At 32.8% G+C, this 19,244-nt stretch overlaps 1 protein-coding gene across 2 annotated transcripts; it reads left to right on the top strand.

Moving 5' to 3' along the window:
- The first annotated feature begins 1,329 nt into the window (after positions 1–1,329).
- Positions 1,330–19,215, top strand: LOC149085388 (N(4)-(Beta-N-acetylglucosaminyl)-L-asparaginase). Of its 2 annotated transcripts, XM_089233376.1 has the most exons (9): positions 1,330–1,411; positions 1,612–1,688; positions 2,648–2,804; positions 3,763–3,875; positions 8,931–9,043; positions 9,405–9,598; positions 12,176–12,283; positions 15,327–15,460; positions 18,935–19,215. In XM_089233376.1, exons 2-9 carry the CDS (start codon positions 1,616–1,618, stop codon positions 19,027–19,029), a joined length of 987 nt encoding a protein of 328 aa, XP_089089502.1. In that variant the 5' UTR covers positions 1,330–1,411; positions 1,612–1,615; the 3' UTR covers positions 19,030–19,215. The 2 variants fall into 2 exon arrangements, with proteins under 2 accessions (XP_089089502.1, XP_089089504.1); XM_089233378.1 differs by lacking the exon at positions 1,330–1,411 and having other exon boundaries at positions 1,420–1,688.
- The last annotated feature ends 29 nt before the right edge of the window (positions 19,216–19,244 follow it).

The following is a 19,244-nucleotide window of genomic DNA, read 5'->3' as shown; positions in this document are numbered from 1 at the left end:
TGAATCTGAAGACCAAGTTTCGAATTCAGGGTCCCTACCATCCCCCCATGCTTATAAAAGGATATCAGAGAGAAACTGACGTGTGTCTAGCAATTACTATAGATGTCCATTCTGAGAGGATGCACTACAAATAGATGTTCGAGAACTGATATATTTAATTAATTACGGTCGGCTAGCAGCCACTGTTGAGTATTTGGTACGACGACATAGAATCGAAGGCAACCCAAAGGAGGAGGAGGAGGAGGAGGAGGAGGGGGGGGGTTCGAATCTCACTCGTAAAGCTATTTTTTCCTTGTATTTACCTTACATCCTCAATTTTTCGAATGATTATATTTATTTTTTTATTTTCATTGCACTCAAAGCTGTTATTAAACGTCCTGACATTCCCGGCGGTGTGTGGGATCACGATGCGCTTGCTGCGGGGGATGGTGTATCAGCCAGTCGCCGCCACACACGTTTTATTATTTTTCTCATTGTAAAATGAAAGTATTTGAGGTTTTGTGATTGTGTTGTAATTATTTTTTTTAAAAATAAATGAAAAATGAATTTTTCACAAACGCAATGCTATCGCGAGTGTAAAATACCATAATCTGAATCGCAGTCAGTGGTTCTCTTCACTTCTTGAATAAGCATCGTTTCCCTCCGTGTATTAGGAGGAAAACCTAAAGAATCATCCAAAGAAATAAAGTAAGGGGGAGAATAAGTTTCAAATGGGATTCGAACCATGAACCTTTCGTTTATCTTCGATTGCATACCGTCGTCCGTATCAACTGTTCAACAGTTGTACGTTCCTGATTAAATATGCCAATTTTCGAGCATCTATTTGTCTCTAATGCGCATGCGCTCTCAGAATGGACACCTATAGTAATCCGGACTAATCCCGAGCTCTAGACACGTCAGTTTCTCTCGGATATCCTTTTATAAGCATGGGGGAATGGTAGGGCCCGAGAATAAATATATTATTTCTCCTCTAAAGACGGGTTTTCCTAGGAAAAGGTTTTCTACGGTGCGTGCAACGTGAAATCGCTGATTGGTTAAAAACCTGAAATTCACGTTTTTTAACCAATCAGTGTTTTCACGCTGAACACGGAGCAGGTTTCTACAGCGCGCAGCGTAAAAATGCTGATTGGTCAAAAAAACCTGAATTTCAGCATTCTTTGTAATTATCGTAGTACAATTCTGAGTTGGGCAGATAATTTTAACTGTTCATTTAAAGAATAAAAAGTCAAGTTTTTTTCGTTGAAAACATGGGCGTTATGAAAAACCGGGACATTTCTGTAAAAAAGTTGGGGCAGCCACAAAACCAAAAAAAAAAAAAACCGGGACTGTGCCGGGAAATACGGGACGACTCAGAAATTTAAGAAAAATAATATTACTTGAACTTCCGATAAGATATCTCGCAGCACGTGAGGTTTGTTTACAATTTGTTTGATAATGTTACAGCCCAAATAATGAGACAATTTTTAACTTGCTTATTTTGACATCTAGTCTCGATTTCCTTTTGCATTATTATCCATTTTTTTCAAACTTTTTTCTTACAACTGTGCTTTTTATTTCATTAATGATGATGATTATAGTGTTTTATTTTTTCTTTCTATTTCAATGTGGAAGAAGCATGATGGATTATGGAAAATTTCCAGTGGTTATCAATACTTGGGCATCTAGTTTTTCCAATGGCACAGCTGCTGGTAATTGTATATATTTTTGACTTGTTTAATATATTTATATTTCCGTTAATGAACTATCTGTGGACTGAGGCCATCATTTTCAGTGAAATAATAGAATTAATTTATGAGAAAGAATATTCTGAAAGAAGTTCTTCCTGACTTATATGTTCCTTCCTGTTCATATATTTTCTTAAATAATTTTCAAATATTCGGGTGAGTCAAAAGTTCTGCATTTACAATTATTGCTTACGAGCATGGTTAAAGCATGTATATATGCCATGTGACCATGGGTGGGGATATAGGGAGCATGGGGGACTATGCCCCCAGCATTAATGACGTGCATTATCGTGCCCCCCAGCTTTCCATGTCTATCTCTGCCTATGAATGTGACTGAAGCAAATCAATCAAAAATCTCTGGAAAGTGAATGACTTAAAAAGGTATGTATTGTAAGAGATCGCAGGCTAATAGATTGGGCTTGCTTTGTTCTATGTAAGATTAGAGGGGTACAAAAGTAAAAAGTTAACACCATCAAAATTCCGGAATGTTTCGAATTTTGTTTTCAAAATTTTTGTACTACAAAAGTTTGAATTGGACAGCAGAGACAACCTCAAATATTTGTCTTGCAAAATGTGTTGCGCCAGTTGATTACAGCTCTGCGCTAGACCTAATTTACGGCATGCTACCCTTAAATCAGGTGAGTTTGAAGTGAGGAAAGGAGAAAAAAAGGGACCCCCCTCTATGTTCAAATAGAAAAAAAAAGGGTTTCAGTGTCTGAGCATAGTGCTGGGGAGAACAAAACATGAAAAACAAAGACATTGCACACTTATGCAGTTATAACAAAATATTCAATTGTAACCAGAAGTGCAGGTGGTCCAACTACTTGACTCGAGCGATGAGTTGTAATTTTTGTATCTGAATCAAATAATTTTCTTTATCTGTATGAAATGGGATTAATATTTTGTCACATGATTCTCAACAGCATGGGATGTTTTGTCCAGTGATGGCACATCTGCTTTAGATGCCGTCGAGGTTGGTTGCATGCAGTGTGAAATTCTAAGATGTGATACTACTGTTGGATTTGGAGGAAGTCCTGATGAAAATGGGGAAACAACCTTAGATGCAATGATTATGGATGGGTGAGAAAATAAGCTAAATTTTATGTCTTAGAAAGCATTAGGAAATTTTTTGTTTTTCTGTAAAATTTTGATAGAGAATTTTATTCATTATCTAACATATATTCAAAACGTAAATTGTGTGAAAAAAAAATCAAAAGTTCAAGAAACAAGCAGAGAAATTGGAGTTATATGTCTTGTAAAAAATGTGTTTTTTTTCTCTTAACACTATTGATGCAAGACATAGAAAGTCATTTTCCATTTCTCAAATGCAGAGGACATCAAACATGATCTGGGGTTTCCCCTGCATGTCATCACAATACAACAGGTATGAAATCACAATACAACAGGTATGAAATCACAATACAACAGGTATGAAATCACAATACAACAGGTATGAAATCACAATACAACAGGTATGAAATCACAATACAACAGGTATGAAATCACAATACAACAGGTATGAAATCACAATACAACAGGTATGAAATCACAATACAACAGGTATGAAATCACAATACAACAGGTATGAAATCACAATACAACAGGTATGAAATCACAATACAACAGGTATGAAATCACAATACAACAGGTATGAAATCACAATACAACAGGTATGAAATCACAATACAACAGGTATGAAATCACAATACAACAGGTATGAAATCACAATACAACAGGATTATATGAAAATGGTTTCACTGGGTGATCAACTTAAATTGCTAAGCTGACTGCCAAAATGACACTAATTTGTATGTTATGCATCCGAGTATACTGTGATTGGTATGCTATGAACAAAAATTAAAAAAAGGTTTGTTGTTTAACCAACTCTTAGCTAGTGGTTTTCTTTATATGAATATCTAATAAGTCATTTCTCTCTTTATTTTTAATTCATGTAAACTTTACATTGAAACTTGCTGTCATTAATTTGAATTTAATGAATTTTTTAATACAATATCACAAATATAATTTTTTTTTTCAGAGTTACTCATAATGTTGGAGCTGTAGGAGCATTGCGTCGTGTAAAAAATGCTATATCAGTTGCAAGGAAAGTTCTTCACCATACTAATCATTCATTATTAGTTGGAGATCAAGGTTCAGTTATTTTCCTTGTTTTGTTATCAAAGAATGAGTATTCCTCCCCCCCCCCCATCCTTCTATAGGATTAGTACAGGGTAAGCAAAACGTCAGTGTAGAGACTTTAAAAATTCATAAAAACTGGAAAAATAACCGAAATAAAAACAGGGTTAGCATCGCTAGGTCACTGGAATTTTTTAACATGGGGAAAAACTCAAAAACAGCTGATAGATGGCACTGGTACTGGAGACTTTGGTGGAAATATGCAAATGAGATGGTTATAAGAACTTGCGCTCGTAATCCACAATCAGTTCACCATAGTAAACTGTGTATGTGAACAAGGATGCTGAGTGCGAAGGATAAAGCTTTGTTGGTGAAATCGTTTTACGTGAACCAGGAATCAGCTACCATTGCCTTACGTAAATTCCAAGTTCAGAAGAACGTGATTACTGGAAAAGGGCCTTTAACAGTGACAGGTCTCATAAAGCTTGTTCAGCGATTTGACGAAACTGGAATGCTGGAAGATCATGTAGAGAGAGCCATGTTTAAGGAAGGCATGTGTTGCAGACGAAATGGAAGTGTTAGCTTCCAAATCAGCTGGAGGGACCAGCAGTGCTCGTGAAGCTGCCAGATGCTTGGGCTTACCACCATGCTCGATATGAAATAAGCCTATTCTTCATAGAATGCTTGATCTGTACCCAGACAGATTTTAGTCGTCCCATGAACATTACCAGTGGATCCTGTACAGAGGGAAGCATTTGCGAGGTGGGCTTCCTCCAAAATCAAACAGAATCCCACCTGGGTCTTTAACACCTTGTGGACAGAGATGAAGCTCATTTTTCACTTCATGGCGATGTTAATATCCATAACTGTTGCATCTGGGCGACGTCTAATCCACATCTAATCCAGTTTTTATGCATTTTTAAAGTTTCTACAGACTTTTTGCCCATCCTGTATATGAAAAACTTTATATATTTCATACTAAAAAACCTACATTTCTATATATGAAATTATACTTGATTAAATTCAACATCTGCAATGAATTTGAAAAAAAAAATTCAAATTTTGTTCTCTGTTGGAAAATATCTCTCAACAAAAAGAATGTATAGCCAATGTTAAAATTATGAGAAATTTTTGTTTAAAATTTAATTTAAAAAAATACTTTTTGTGATTGAAAAAATACTTATTTAATGTGTAAAATGAATGCTCAAATTCAATATATTTAAATCATTTACTCACTCAAGCTATGTTAATTTACTCATGAGTTGAGTAAGTTTCATAAAAAGATGCAAAGATTTTTTTCTCAAGTATAACTTTGGTTCTTGTTTTCATAAGTGAACGTGCTAGGGTTAAAAATATGATAGCGGAAGCTTGCTTTCATACATATATAAGTTTAAACGTAAAGAAGAAAATAATTTTAAGTGGCAGTTTCTCATCTTAACTCTTCGCATAATCTCTCAAACGGTAGTAATATACTGCTGTTCAGAAAAAAAAACATTTAGGAATCATCGTATAGTCTAGAAATTTATCACACAAATTGTACATCATGATAGAGAAATGATTGATATTTTAGCTGCCAAATATGAAGACCTGATACCCCATCTCCTTCAACATGTATGGAATGCAATTGCTAAAAAAGGTTATACATCATTCTTATCAATTGTGGATATGTATTCAATTTGCATAGAATAGTATTCGTTTATTCCACAAGCATCCATCCAAAATTGGTATCTGCCATTACCACATTGTGTGCTATTAGTTACAAGTGTTAAGGTCTACACACAAAGTGATACATCTAGCATGTTCTTTCAAGCTTACAGTTTTAAAACCCTATTCATTTATACATTAGATCATAGGGTTTTAATGTACCTTAGATTGTGGTTTGAAAAAAAATCTTTGTTTAAGTCATTCAGTAATTCAGTTTTTGTTGGTGTAGCATCTTCTCTGAACAGCAGTTTATCTGCTCAAATATGATCTGTGAAGTCTGAATATATGATGGTAATATAATTCTAGCCATTCATGGCCTATTTTATTTTGTTTCAAATTACAATTTGAGTCAGAGCTGGTTCTTTTAGTGTTTTTTGGTAATTTATTTTGCCTGTATGCAACACCTCATATATATATATATATATATATCAGGATTAGAAGAAGTTTCCAGGCTATAAAGTAGTGTTTACTAAAGTGGGCAATGTCGCCTCCTCGCGCAATAGAAGCTACAGGTGTAACATAGGATTCTATGGGTACTCTAGGTTGTTGGGGCAATGAGAGAAATAAAATTATGCAGAAGGCATGTAACAAAAAGTTTGTGAAACTATGTATAAAGTAATGGTCCAGCTGAAATTGAATTAAATGTTTTGTCTATGGCTGTCTAAAGATGACTCATCTGGACAGTCAAGGAGATCACATATTCACCACTGCAGATGCCTACCATAGGTTTAGACCAGTGTTTCCCAACCTTTTTTGTCCCAGCGCCCCCAACGCAATCCAACCCATAGGATCCTATGTTATACCCGTAGCTTCTACCACTCCCCCTGGAACATTCCATCACCCCCAGGGGGCGTTAATGCCCACGTTAGGAATCATTGGTTTAGACAAAACATTTGCTTTAATTTGTCCTAAACCATGTTTCCTAAAGCCTGCATTCCATTGTTACATGAAGATTTTCAACCTTTTTAAATCCACTCATGATTTCAGAGTCCATAAATAAAATGGCATGTATGTTTTACTTTTTTCTCCCTCAAAGCAGGAAGGCTGGGCTCATAGTAGCCAGACATACCTCTAAGAGGGGCTCTGGTGATTTTATTTCTTATGATAGTGGGTTTTTCTTAAGGAATCCTTTTTATATTTCAGTCAGAAGAAACATCATTTAGTTTTAAAAAAACATTACTTCAAAAGAACATTATGTCCATATTAGGAAAGCCTTGTTTATTACATGTTAATTATTTAAATAATTTCAATGAATTTATTTTAGGTATTTTGTCACTTACCATAATTTTCTGCATATGATCTGAAGATGTAAATTTTCCAACTAAGAGAAAACATTTCAATTTTTCTATTTGCATTTATAGGCGATCTATTAATCTTTAAAAAATTACTTTTCATAAATCTGTATTCAAAATATTTATTTCTATTCCAACCTCCGAAAAAAAAACTACAGATATAATATGCAGCAGTATATAATTTTCACCAAGAAAGTCTGATTATAATTTTATAAAAAAATATTATTATAATAGTAATCTATTTATATGCAAGAAAATGCGGCAGTAAATTTTTATATCAGAGACTGCATTACTTATAGACATTTTAATTTTTATAACTCCTAACTTACATCCACTGCTAAACGGTTGAATGTTGTTTTTTACGTGAGAGGGGACAGTCATGAATTTTGTTGGCCAGATTTATATTCTAGTATCCAATGTGAAAAAGATTTGGACATTGGGCAAGACCTTCAATCCTGTGAACTATACAGTTGCAGAAAGCGCTAACTGAAGGGGGCCGAAGGGGGAGGGGAATTTTTTTTACCATCAAAATGTTATTCACTTACAAAAATGTTCATAAAAATTGAAAAGTTTGGTATATTATCTGCACAATAGTACATATTGTATAGCCTGTATTTGTGGATTTGCTCCCTTCATTTCTCAAACTCTTTTGACAGGAAGTAATGGTGTATAGGAAAAAATGAAATGGAAAATATCAGTAAATCACATATTATTTCTCTCAAACCTATTTCCAGGATGAAGTTATGAAAGGATGAGTATACAGGATGTCTGACATATTCTGCAAAAAGAAAGGGGGTGATGGATGAGCTCAAGTAGATCATGAAACATCTCACCAACCCTGTCCTATCACAAACCGTTTTTGAGTTATGGTGGATAATCGATTATAGAAAAAAATGTGTCAAGTCTAAAAAACCGGCATTTGTGAAATTTCTAAGAGACCTACACACTAACTAAACACATATTTGGAAAGAACAGAAAATATAATACTGTGGGATGGTATCATTTTCATCAAAATATATGGATTTATTGGTGAACTACAAATGCTGAAAAATTGGCAAAGTTAAAAATTGAATTTTTGCCAAAATTTTTCATTGCCAATTATGCAAATACCCTTGTTTGTAATACATCACTTAAGTCAATGTTTCTTGAAGTAGATATTCTACAAAAATTTGGAATTGGGGAGGGGGTTACAGATTTTGACAACAATTTGATTTTGCAGGAAAAATCATATAAGGTGACATTACAGGATCATGGACATCTACAGGATATCTATATATATAAATATATATATTTAATGGTGAGCTTTAATTGCTGAGAGATGGGTGAAGTGAAAAATTAAATTGTCACAAAAACCTACTAAAATTATTTTGACAAATGCCGATTTCAGTGATGTATTGCAAACAAAAGGCTAAATTTCTCCTGAGCCAGAACACTATATGGTTTATTATAGGCTCTCTCGAAAGCTGGTGCAATGGACAAGTTTTTGGTAAATTTGACCTATTGTAGCTAGAAGGGTGTTTGCGTAATTGGCGACAAATTTGCGAAAAACTTTGGCAAAGTTCAAAATCGAATTGTCACCAATCTTTCAACGCTTTAGCTCGTCAATAAATCCAGATATTTCAATGAAAATGGTGCTATATTATAGGATTTTTTCTGTTTTTTTCCAAATATGTGCTTTATTTGCATGTAGGTCTCTTAGAAACTTCACAAATGCAGGTTTTTTTTAGACTTGACAGATATTTTTTTCCATAATCGATAATCCACCATAACTAAAACAGTTTGAGATAGGAAAGGATTGGTGGGGTGTTTCATGGTCCACTTGGGCTCATCTATTACCCCTTTTGTTTGTCAGAATAGGTCGGATTTACCCCGTATATATAAAAATTAAATAGAAGTGGCTTTTTTTTGGTTTTTGTTTCAGAAATTAAAAAAATATTGTTGCCTGCCCACATTGTTATACCAAAGAAATTGAGGTATTTTCTGACTATTTCACTTTTTATATCAAACTGGAAAATTTATGAAAGTATTTATCATCTTCAATTTTGAAAATTATACAAAAATATCTCTTATATAGCTACAAGCTTTGCACTGACCATGGGTTTCAAAGAAGAAAATTTAAGTACACCTGAATCTATTGAAATGTGGAAAAACTGGAAGATTAATAAATGTCAACCCAACTTTTGGATGGTAAAGTGTTTTTGGCAATTATGGTACATATATATTGAAAGACATTGCAATTGAAAATGAATTTATGAAGTATGAATACCCCATTGCTTTATTATTCATGTATAATTTTTTTAATATGATGCAGTTAATTATTATGATGTGAATTTCAGAATATAAAAAATTATATCTTTTGTTTTGCAATATATATTGGGCTATATCATCAAATACTTGAAAATATGTACAATCAGACAGTTGGAAATCCTATAAAGTCAACTGCCCCTGTTATAAATTTTTTCTGTAGTTTTGTCATTTAACTTTTGCTTTCTTTCTTCACTTACATATGAAAATCATTTGAATGTTGCTGATTAAAGTATGTTCACAGAATGTGTCACCTAATCCTAAGGAATGTTGTGGACCATATAAACCACTTGCGAGCACTTTGAACTTCAGTACATTCAATGATACTTATAAATATGGTCCAAAAAATCATGATACAATTGGTATGGTGGCTATTGATAAAAATGGCAATATTGCGGCTGGAACATCAAGCAATGGGGCAAAGCATAAAATACCAGGGTATGTGTCACTGTTAATTTTTTGGTTTGTCGAGTTAACAATGCAAGAATTCTTTGAAAACATTTTAGTTGTTTTTAATTGCTATGTTCGACACTGTGTAGTCTTTTGACAAATGCAATAATGCCATTAGCATCAATTTATTTGCATGCACTGCTGTGAACTTAATATATATAAAGCAGAAGGATGACATTTATTGAAACATGTTACTCAAATTTGTTTGGGGTTAGTGAGCTGTTTTGTTTTATATTTGTTTTTAGATGGATCCAAAAGTGTGTTGATAAATGAAGTTTAATCATATAATGAAGAAATACTCATTTCATATATATTTATGGTAGAATTATGAAGAAAACAAATTAAACACTCCAAAAAATAAAGAATATTTAGTGCATTTTTTGAGAAAGCATAATTAAGGCTTTAAGGAAGGGGTGAAGTCAAGCTCAAGTAACAAGTGATTTCAACACAGTTAATAAGTGTGTGGAACTGCATTTAATAATCTCAGGGACATGTAGAAAGTATAGTTTTCTTTCAGTACAACCTAAAAAAAGAAAAACAACTAGGATAGATACAGTGTTTCTCCAAAAATAAGACCTACCCCGAAAATATGCCCTAGCTAAAATTGAGGCATTTAGTACGCTGTTGCAACACATGACGGATATGTATAAAATAATTATAATTAAATTGTACCTATCATAATTGTAAAATTTATCAAAGATATTATACAATTCACAATAATACTGAAAGCCACAAGTTGGTGAACAAAAAACACAACACATACATTCTGCCATCATTGCAAAAAATCTTAACACAAGTTATCTCTAATTTACAATCAAGAGCAATAGAACTAACTTTAAATTTATTTTTTGCTGTGATAAGAACACCACCACCCCTCGAGCAATGTAGGTTACTATACAATTGGTCACAACGAAATACACAGTATCTATCATCAAACATTTCATTATCACCTATATCTGATATAAGCCAAGTTTTCGTTCTACATATAAAATTATAGTTGCTGGGGGGAAAAGAACTGATTTTTTGAAAGATGGTAATTTAGTTCTAAGGCCTTGTACATTTTGGCAATAAAATATATCCTCTCTAGTCAATTATTATTGTTTGATCTCTGTTCCAAGTCTAAATCAGTGTCCATATTGGTTGACTTTTCAATTTGAGATGCATGTGTAGTTTCCCCATAAAAGGGAGAAATGATGGAACCTTCAGACCATTCAATAAACTGCTAATGTCATCTTCATTAGCTTCAATATGGAAGGAGGCATATGATTTATATTTTGTTTTCATCTTGATGCATATGAAATTATTAAGGTTATTAGAATCCAAGAATCAAACAATATCATCGGTTGTACTATCAGGACTTAATCTGGATAAAAACACAGCTAATCTCTTAGGATGATTAACCACTCCTTTAAGAATCAAACTTTTACCATTTAAAATTTGCTTGTGAGCTCGAGGTGTATTATTAACATCAGAAACTACTTTAGGCTGAGTTGCATTGCCCTGATTAAATGCCGAGCCATCAGCTTGTTGTCTATTCCATAGAGTGTGACTAGAATTGGTATAATTAGGTACAGAGGTTATATCTTTTAAAATGATTGTGGTGACACTTTCTCTGAAAAAGTCTTAGAGAGAATTGGACCAGAGGAAGATCCACCATTTACTTCAGTATTGGATGAAAATTTAGCAACCTCCATTTGCACCATTAGAATGATTTGAGTAAGTTGTTCAACTTTGCCGAGTCGGTTCTTAATTTTAAGATAACTTTCGATTAAGTTTGATAAAACAAGAAAATTGAAGCTGATATCAGGAGAAAAATTATCACTGCTATTAGCACAAAACACATTGATTTTTCTCTTTCAATTAGATGTGCATCTTCATACAGCTTGGTTAACACAGAAGATAAGAAACTGAAACAATCTTTTTTAATAGATCCAGATGAATTATTGTCACACATAGAAAACAAACTGCACATTTCCTCCAAGCATTCATAGAATTCACCATTGAAAGAGCTTCATTTCAGTGACAGCAGAGGGCACTCATCAGACATCCTTCCAATTCCTTCTCACATTAATATGAGCATAGGGGAAAAAACAATCGTTGCCATAGCAACTCCCACCAAACACAATTCCCTGGACTTAACATCGACGTTGGGCCTAACAAATATAAGTTGGCAAACAATGAAAATAATTAATACTTAGTCTCTGTTAAATTTGAACAGACTAAAATCGCACTGCAACTATTCTGAAGAGAAAAATGCAATATAAATACCTCAACAACAGAGAAAATCCAAATATTTACCAGAGCGAAGACAGTAAACAATACACCTCACTGTGACTTGACTAGGAAATCTTAAGTTAACCTCTGATGCCACCCTGGTTTACAAGCATACCCCCCCCCCCCCCCCCCACTTAGCAGAGAATTTTCGAATGTGTGCATTAGTAAAAGTTCTCTCTCACAAATCTATTCAATGTTGCAATAGTTGCTTTCTACTTTTATAATTATTTTTGAATTTGAAATCATTCCTACAGTCCTTGATACAAAAAGAAATTTTCTGTCATACTTCAGTCGTGTTGGAGACTCTCCGATTCCAGGAGCTGGTGCTTATGCAGATGTAGCTATTGGAGGTGCTGCGGCCACAGGCGATGGTGATGTCATGATGCGATTTCTACCAACGTAATATTTGATTATACATTTTTTTTTTTAATATGAAATGTTCATCTATCTAATATGTATAGCTATATTAGATAGATGAACTTAGGTGTGTGTACAATTCTTTTTTTTTCTGATGGAACAATTTCTTTGAATTGAATAGTTTTCATAAAACCTCCCTAATTTCCAAATATAAGCTCAATAATGACTCTGATTTCTCTAAAAACTGTTTGTGTTATTAATTTTTTTTTATCCTGTGGTTCCCAAACTTGTTTAGTTGATAAGATCCCTTGTGTATCAAATTTTTTCCATGGTGAAGTCAGAGCATAGACCTACCTAGCGATTACAGTACAGAGGCCCGTCATTTGGGGGGGTCGGGGGGGCCAAGGAAATACATTAAAAATGGTATATATATATACAAATATGTATAGTAGGATAAAATGTTTGTTAATGTTAAAAAATGTTTTTGAGAAGGCAGGTGTCGGGAACAAGATTGGCATTTTTAATGCATTTAGTCATAGCCACCCTTCAGAAATGCCTACACTTTTTGAATCATGCATGGGATTCCCCTGATGAAGACCCACTGCATATTTCACTCTCATAAAATTCAATTTTTTCCTTTTTCTTAAAAATTTTTATATATACAAATATATATATACATACATTTAGTAAATGTTCTTTGCCCCCCCCCCCCCGGAAAAAGTTGAAACGACGGTTCTGAGACAGTACACCTAGATTGGTTAAGGGAAGAAATAATTTGAATTCCCTATAAGACAATTTATTTTTTATATTTTTATCTGAAATACATTGTCAACATCATTGCTTTGAAGCTTGGATTTCATATATTCCATTTTTGTTACATTTAACTCAAGTATATTTTCATAAAGCCAATTAGTTTCAAGTCGTCTTCAGTATATTGTTTTAATATTAGATCATTTCGAGCTGATATACTTTATACAGCATCGTCAACAAATATAATCTGTTTTTCAAGTGGTCATAAGTGATAGGCTAAATATTATTTATGTACACCAAATAAGCCAGAAGTTCTGAATTTGATCCCTGAGAAATTCCTTTTCTTATTATCTTATCGTAACTAGTTGTGCTATTTATGTTTTTATAGCTTTCTTCCTATTTTTCAGATAGTTCATTGGGTAGTTAATCCTGCATTGTAATTTTTTTCATTAACATCATGTGTTCGATACACTCAAAAATTTTTCTTAGTATCTAAAAACATTGCATAGTGCTGCATTTTAATTATTTGCAGTATAGATGAGAGAACTTCAAAATATACATTTCAGTATTTATATTTATTTTTTAAACCTAACTGTGAGCTGTTTAAAGTCAAGAAAATCAACAATTTGTAGATGTGTGATTTCTTACTACTAATTCAATCAACTTTTGAAAAAATGGGCAAAACTAAAATAAGGCATTTGTGAGAATAAGGCATATATTTGCTAAATAATTTTCATTTCCAATTCTTATATGATTCAATATAAACAATTGCATATTTCCATTTTTCCACAAATTTCCTTTGTAATATAGAAGTGTTTATATATATTATTTTTAACATGTTTACACGTGATACCATCATATCCATGTGCTTTATTATCTAAATTGCTTATTGATATTTATTTTTTTTAGTTGTTTTTTTTTTTTTTCACTTATTAGGCTGTATACCATTGCATCTTTTTTGGAGTGTGATTTATGTAATAATCTGGAGAAATTTCTTTCAACTGTGCTTATAAGAACATTTAAATCATCAGCCAGTATGACATCATCTAGAGATTCTGATAGAACAATTTGTTATCGATGTCTCTTAACAATCTCATCAACTTCTATTACTTTTTTTTTTAACTATTTTCCCCCTTTGAGAGCTTCCCACATTTCCATTATAAAAATATTTGATACCACCTTGTTTGTGGTGTATCTAATTTTTTTTTTTTTTTTTTTTTGGTATATTTAAGTTTTTATACTCTATTGTATTTCTGTGTAATCATGTTATGTCTGTGGGTTTTCTAATTTTTTTTTTTATAATTTATCATTTTTATTTCAAGATTCATCCAGTTATGTTTGTGTTTTATCTTTCTTTTTTTTTTCACACCTCCAGTATTCTTTGTTTGAAAATTCAAGAAACGCTTTTATAAATTATGCTTGTATCATTTTTCTTGCTTTGTTTTGTTTGAAATCTTGATAAATTTCATACAAACATGAAATCTAAAACCACCTTTTTTTAATCTTGAATTTGTTTCTCTAACTTGGTTTCCCAAACTTTTTCAATGTACCGTCCCTTTCTTCAGAAATATCTTTTTACTCATCTCCCCCCAAACTTAAGCTATCCCTTTAGGATCCTATATCATACTGATAGCTCCTATTTCCTCTCTGGACCATTCCATCACATTCCAATTACAATAATATTTTTTCATTTTGATTAATAATATTTTTCAGTTCTTCTATAAACTTCACTGGAGTATATTCATGACCAACTGTTGGCAGTAAATATTTAGAATTTCAGTTGCTATCATATTTTGAGGAATTCTTGAAAAATACTGGTAATTTTTTATGAAATAGTAACACCTCCTGATCTATTTGCATGTATGATATTCACAATAAGCTAGATACTTAAAATACCAACTTCTATTTCTTAATCCAAATTTTTTATAATAAAATAAAGATGTTGAAGGTTTCGAATAAACAACAAACTGATAAAAAAAACAACTTATTCTGCAATTTTTTACAAGTTAAATACATATTTTGTTATTATATTGTAAAGAGCAAACCTCCAAATAGTATTATGAATTGAATGCCAGGATTTCTTGGAAGTTGATATGAGATGGGGGGGGGGGGGGGTTTAGGCTGATAGTTTTTCATGTGTGAAGATTTACCAAGCTGTTTTTTAGGATGAGGCGTACCTAGCAGATTATTAAGGCAAGTTGTGTTTAAAATAAAGAATAATAACTCTATGTTATTCATTTAAATTATTCAAAATCCAGTGAAAATTAATTCAAGACAACAATATTTTTTCAACAATGCTTATAAGTATATCAAATCTGTTTATTTTCCTTATTAGTTATAATACTGTTGAAAACATGCGCCATGGCATGCATCCTGAAAAAGCTGCCCAAGATTCTATTATAAGAATAGCACAAAAATACCCCTCATTTATGGGGGGCATAGTTGCTGTTTCAATGAGTGGAGAATTTGGTAAGTTCTGATTCTATATTGTATTGCAAGCATTTCATTTCACATTCACAGTTTAATATTTATCTCAGTTTTTTCCCCTCATGTACATTATAGATGCTGCTGTACTCTAATTTACCTGGGTCTCGGGATTCAGGTTATTCGAAAAATCTGGGTCCTTCTTAAAAAAAATTTATATTGAAAAAAATTATGCCCCCTATAATTCACTGGTATCTCTATGAATTTTCTTCTAACATGCCCCAGGTCTTTGATCACCTGCTTATATTTCTTTGTTAAGACTGAGCGGTGGGCCATGTTCTGGATAGGAGAAGAAGGTATTTGTGAATCAAGTATAATTCATTTCTAAAAACGTGTTCTATCCAAAGGTTCATTTACTTTCATTGTCTACTAGTAGGAAAAGCTTGCAAAGATGCTCATTAGCACTGAGAATTTAACGTATGGAATTCTGCACATGTAATAAATCTAAAACAAATATACAGTTAATCCGGCTTATAACATTTCTCCCATTTAGAACGTTTTTTCACTTAGTATAACTTATCTTCGCGGTCCTAACAATAAGTAATTCTCATTAAGATTTCCCATTTAAAGTGTTTTCCTATTTACAATGTTTTTATGACGGTTTATGAAAAATGTTATAAGCAGACTCCACTTTAATTAACAGTTGGAGGCACACAGTTATATACTTACTAATAAATCAATCTATAAATTCCCTTCTGATTGATTTTACATATCGTTAAAAAAATCTTAGCACTTTCAATATCTTCTGCTCAAATTTAAAGCAAATTAGATTCTCTCTCTCCTCTCTGACACTTATCTGATTCCCTATTCATACTTTGGTTTTTCTGGTAAAATGATTTTATTTTCCCTCCCTGATGGTCCACCATGCTAATCTGACGCCATTTACCTGCCACATATAACACATGAATATGGGAGCTATGTCAGATTTGTGTTGGAGAAACTTAACAGTGTGCTTATGCCCATCATTTGGTGTGTTTTGTGTTCAGTTAGTGGTGCCATCTATCTAGCGGTAAAACTAGATACTTTCTCAAACAGGGCAAGCACACATTTTGGCACACCCATGTAATGTAGAAGAAGCAGTTATAAAGGGTGAATTTGGTGCCCCCCTCCCAGTTGCGGGCCTGCATCTATCCTCCAAACTGGTAATGCTTGCATTTGAAGTTTAATGTATACATATTTGTGTTGTAGGTCTGTGTGATCGCCATGGCAATCAGAAGTTTTTTCAAAGGAATAGCCAATTCAAAATTTGAAAACCTTAGAAAATCACACTTTTAGCTAATTACCATTGTGCAATCGCGGGTTCCAAACCCAGATTTTTACCAAAAGCAAAATTTAGGGGGTTATAAGGGCCCTCTTCCCCCCCCCCCCCGATCAAAAATTAAAATTTTTTTTTATGGAATTAAAATATTGGAATAAAATAATTTCATTTATACCATCTGTTAATTTAAAATTGTTTTCGAGTGTTAGTGATCCAAACGTTCTGTGAAGAATTAGGTCCTTGTGTCCCTCCTAAAGCTGATTTTGCATACACACCCGTGATTTTCGCGATGTGAAACGGTGACTACCACATAGCAGCTAAATGACAAAACTGGATATTCAAGATCAAATTTTTACAGATTTGGTTTTTTTCCCCACAATCTCGGGAAAGTTTTACAATTTGAGCAGGCAGTCCAATTCTTTGAACAGTTTTTTAAAAATTATATTCACAATATTTTAGGACCAAGGCGAATTTATGGCGTATAGACGCTGTCTTTGAATGCCGGCAGATAGCTGCAAAAGTACCGTAATTTCTGGTATGTGACCGGAAGGGAGAAAATCCGCAGAGGAAGCAATCCCTCATTCAGGGAAGCAATTAGATATCCCTCATTCAGGGAAGCAACTAGATATCCCTCATTCAGGGAAGCAACTAGATATCCCTCATTCAGGGAAGCAACTAGATATCCCTCATTCAGGGAAGCAACTAGATATCCCTCATTCAGGGAAGCAACTAGATATCCCTCATTCAGGGAAGCAACTAGATATCCCTCATTCAGGGAAGCAACTAGATATCCTTCATCGTATTCTTCAACAGCCTGCGAGTATATCAATACAGTAAAATGTACAAAGTAGTAAAACTACTTTTTCAAGGTCGCGCAGTCATGATAGATGGGGAGGTTTTTCTCTCTACTTTTTTCTTCTTAGAACTAGGAAAGAACACATCCCGGAAGACACAGGAACAAAATTTTTGTGTCTCCTTTTCCAAAATTCCGGGTATTTGATGCATTATAGCGCATCAATGGCATCTCTGATGTAAATGAATATAGATCTTTTCCTTGCAGTTTTTTTTTTGTCAGAATAAATGTTTTATCAGTAGATATAACATTCTAACCTTAATTATCTTTATTAATCTAATTAATTAACAAAATAAAGAAAAGAGCATAAATCAAGTTACTTATTTTAAAGGGAAACTCAACTTTTGTTTCACAAAAGTTCTTTTTTATCTTCCCGTTACTGAACTAGAATCTGGATGATTTCAAAATGCTTATTCACTAAAATATTCTGCACCCTCCCCTGCATTTTTTACCTGTTTCCACTGATTAAGGAAAAAATTTTGAGACATCGTTTTGTGTCTTTAGATGAGATAAAATCTACTTTGAAGGAAAACTTATGGATGGTTGCAAAAGATGACTTTCATAAGCTGTATGAGCTCTATTAAATGTGTATTGTCACCCGTGGGAGTTATTTTGAAGGGAGTTGTGTATAGGTATTTTAAGATATTCAAAGTAAGGAATTTTATGCCAAATCCCAAACTCTCTTAGAATCTGATTAATTAGACCAGCCAGCCCTACTTTAAAGTTTGGAAACCCTTCAGCTATCCAGCTTATTGCCACTAAAATAGAATTTTTGTAATATAGCCTTCGATACAAGTGTATTATTGAATCTGTATTATAAATTCATGCATTTTTTCCTCTGAGATTTGATAAATGTGGTGTTGTTGTAAGATATTTGTCAAATGCACATATAAGTTTAAATTTTTATTTGATAGGTTTCTTCTATTTGTTTTTTTAAATTTTAATCGACTAAGTTTTATTAATTATTTAACTAGATAACCAACACTTTAAATTGATTTTTTTTTCATTTATTTATGCATGAATAAGAAAGTGAACATCTTTTTCCTTACATAGATTTTTATATTAAAATACATATGCTTAGTGGAAAAAGTTTCACTAATATTTTTTGAGTGACTGATCAAAAGTATGTCCATTGGTTGATCTATTGCAACATTTTGATTAACCATTTGATTTCTTTTTAAATTCTTACTAGTCAAATAGTGTTGATTAGTTAAATTTAATAAAAGTGCATGTAAAATTTAGGTAAGTACTTTATTAAAAGCAACCACTTTTGTATGGAAGAACTGTATTTTTATCATTCTCTCTTTCTTCATCCAAAATTTTCATTTGAAATTTTTTGCCTCTCAAGGAGCTGCTTGCCATGGTTTAAAGGAGTTTCCTTACTCTGTGGTCAATAACGTTTTAGGAAAGGTTACTGTGAAGAAAGTTCAGTGTATTCAGTGATGAATATTTATATGCTGCAATATTAAATAGTATTTTTTGAGCCAAAATGTACTACTTCTAAATATTATAGAACAATGCAATCATCATATATCACCATACTGTAAATAATTACAATCATCATTGATTCAATATGTTTTTTCATGTGATTTTTTTATAAATAAAAAAGGCATATCACTTTTCTTTCAGATTTTATTTTTGTAAAAATTATTGAATTT

Source organism: Pholcus phalangioides, unplaced genomic scaffold, assembly GCF_987345545.1.
Source record: "Pholcus phalangioides strain wild (caught in Gottingen) unplaced genomic scaffold, Ppha-v1.0 ptg000007l_1, whole genome shotgun sequence".
NCBI classification, from domain to species: Eukaryota; Metazoa; Arthropoda; class Arachnida; order Araneae; family Pholcidae; genus Pholcus; species Pholcus phalangioides.
This window is presented reverse-complemented; position numbering and strand designations above follow the sequence as displayed.

Coding starts and splice junctions, on each gene's coding strand:
- LOC149085388 (XM_089233378.1), top strand. CDS start 1,562: ATGATGATGATTATAGTGTTTTATTTTTTCTTTCTATTTCAATGTGGA. Junction 1,689..2,647: donor TTCCAATGGCACAGCTGCTG/GTAATTGTATAT, acceptor GATTCTCAACAG/CATGGGATGTTTTGTCCAGT. Junction 12,284..15,326: donor ATGATGCGATTTCTACCAAC/GTAATATTTGAT, acceptor TTTCCTTATTAG/TTATAATACTGTTGAAAACA.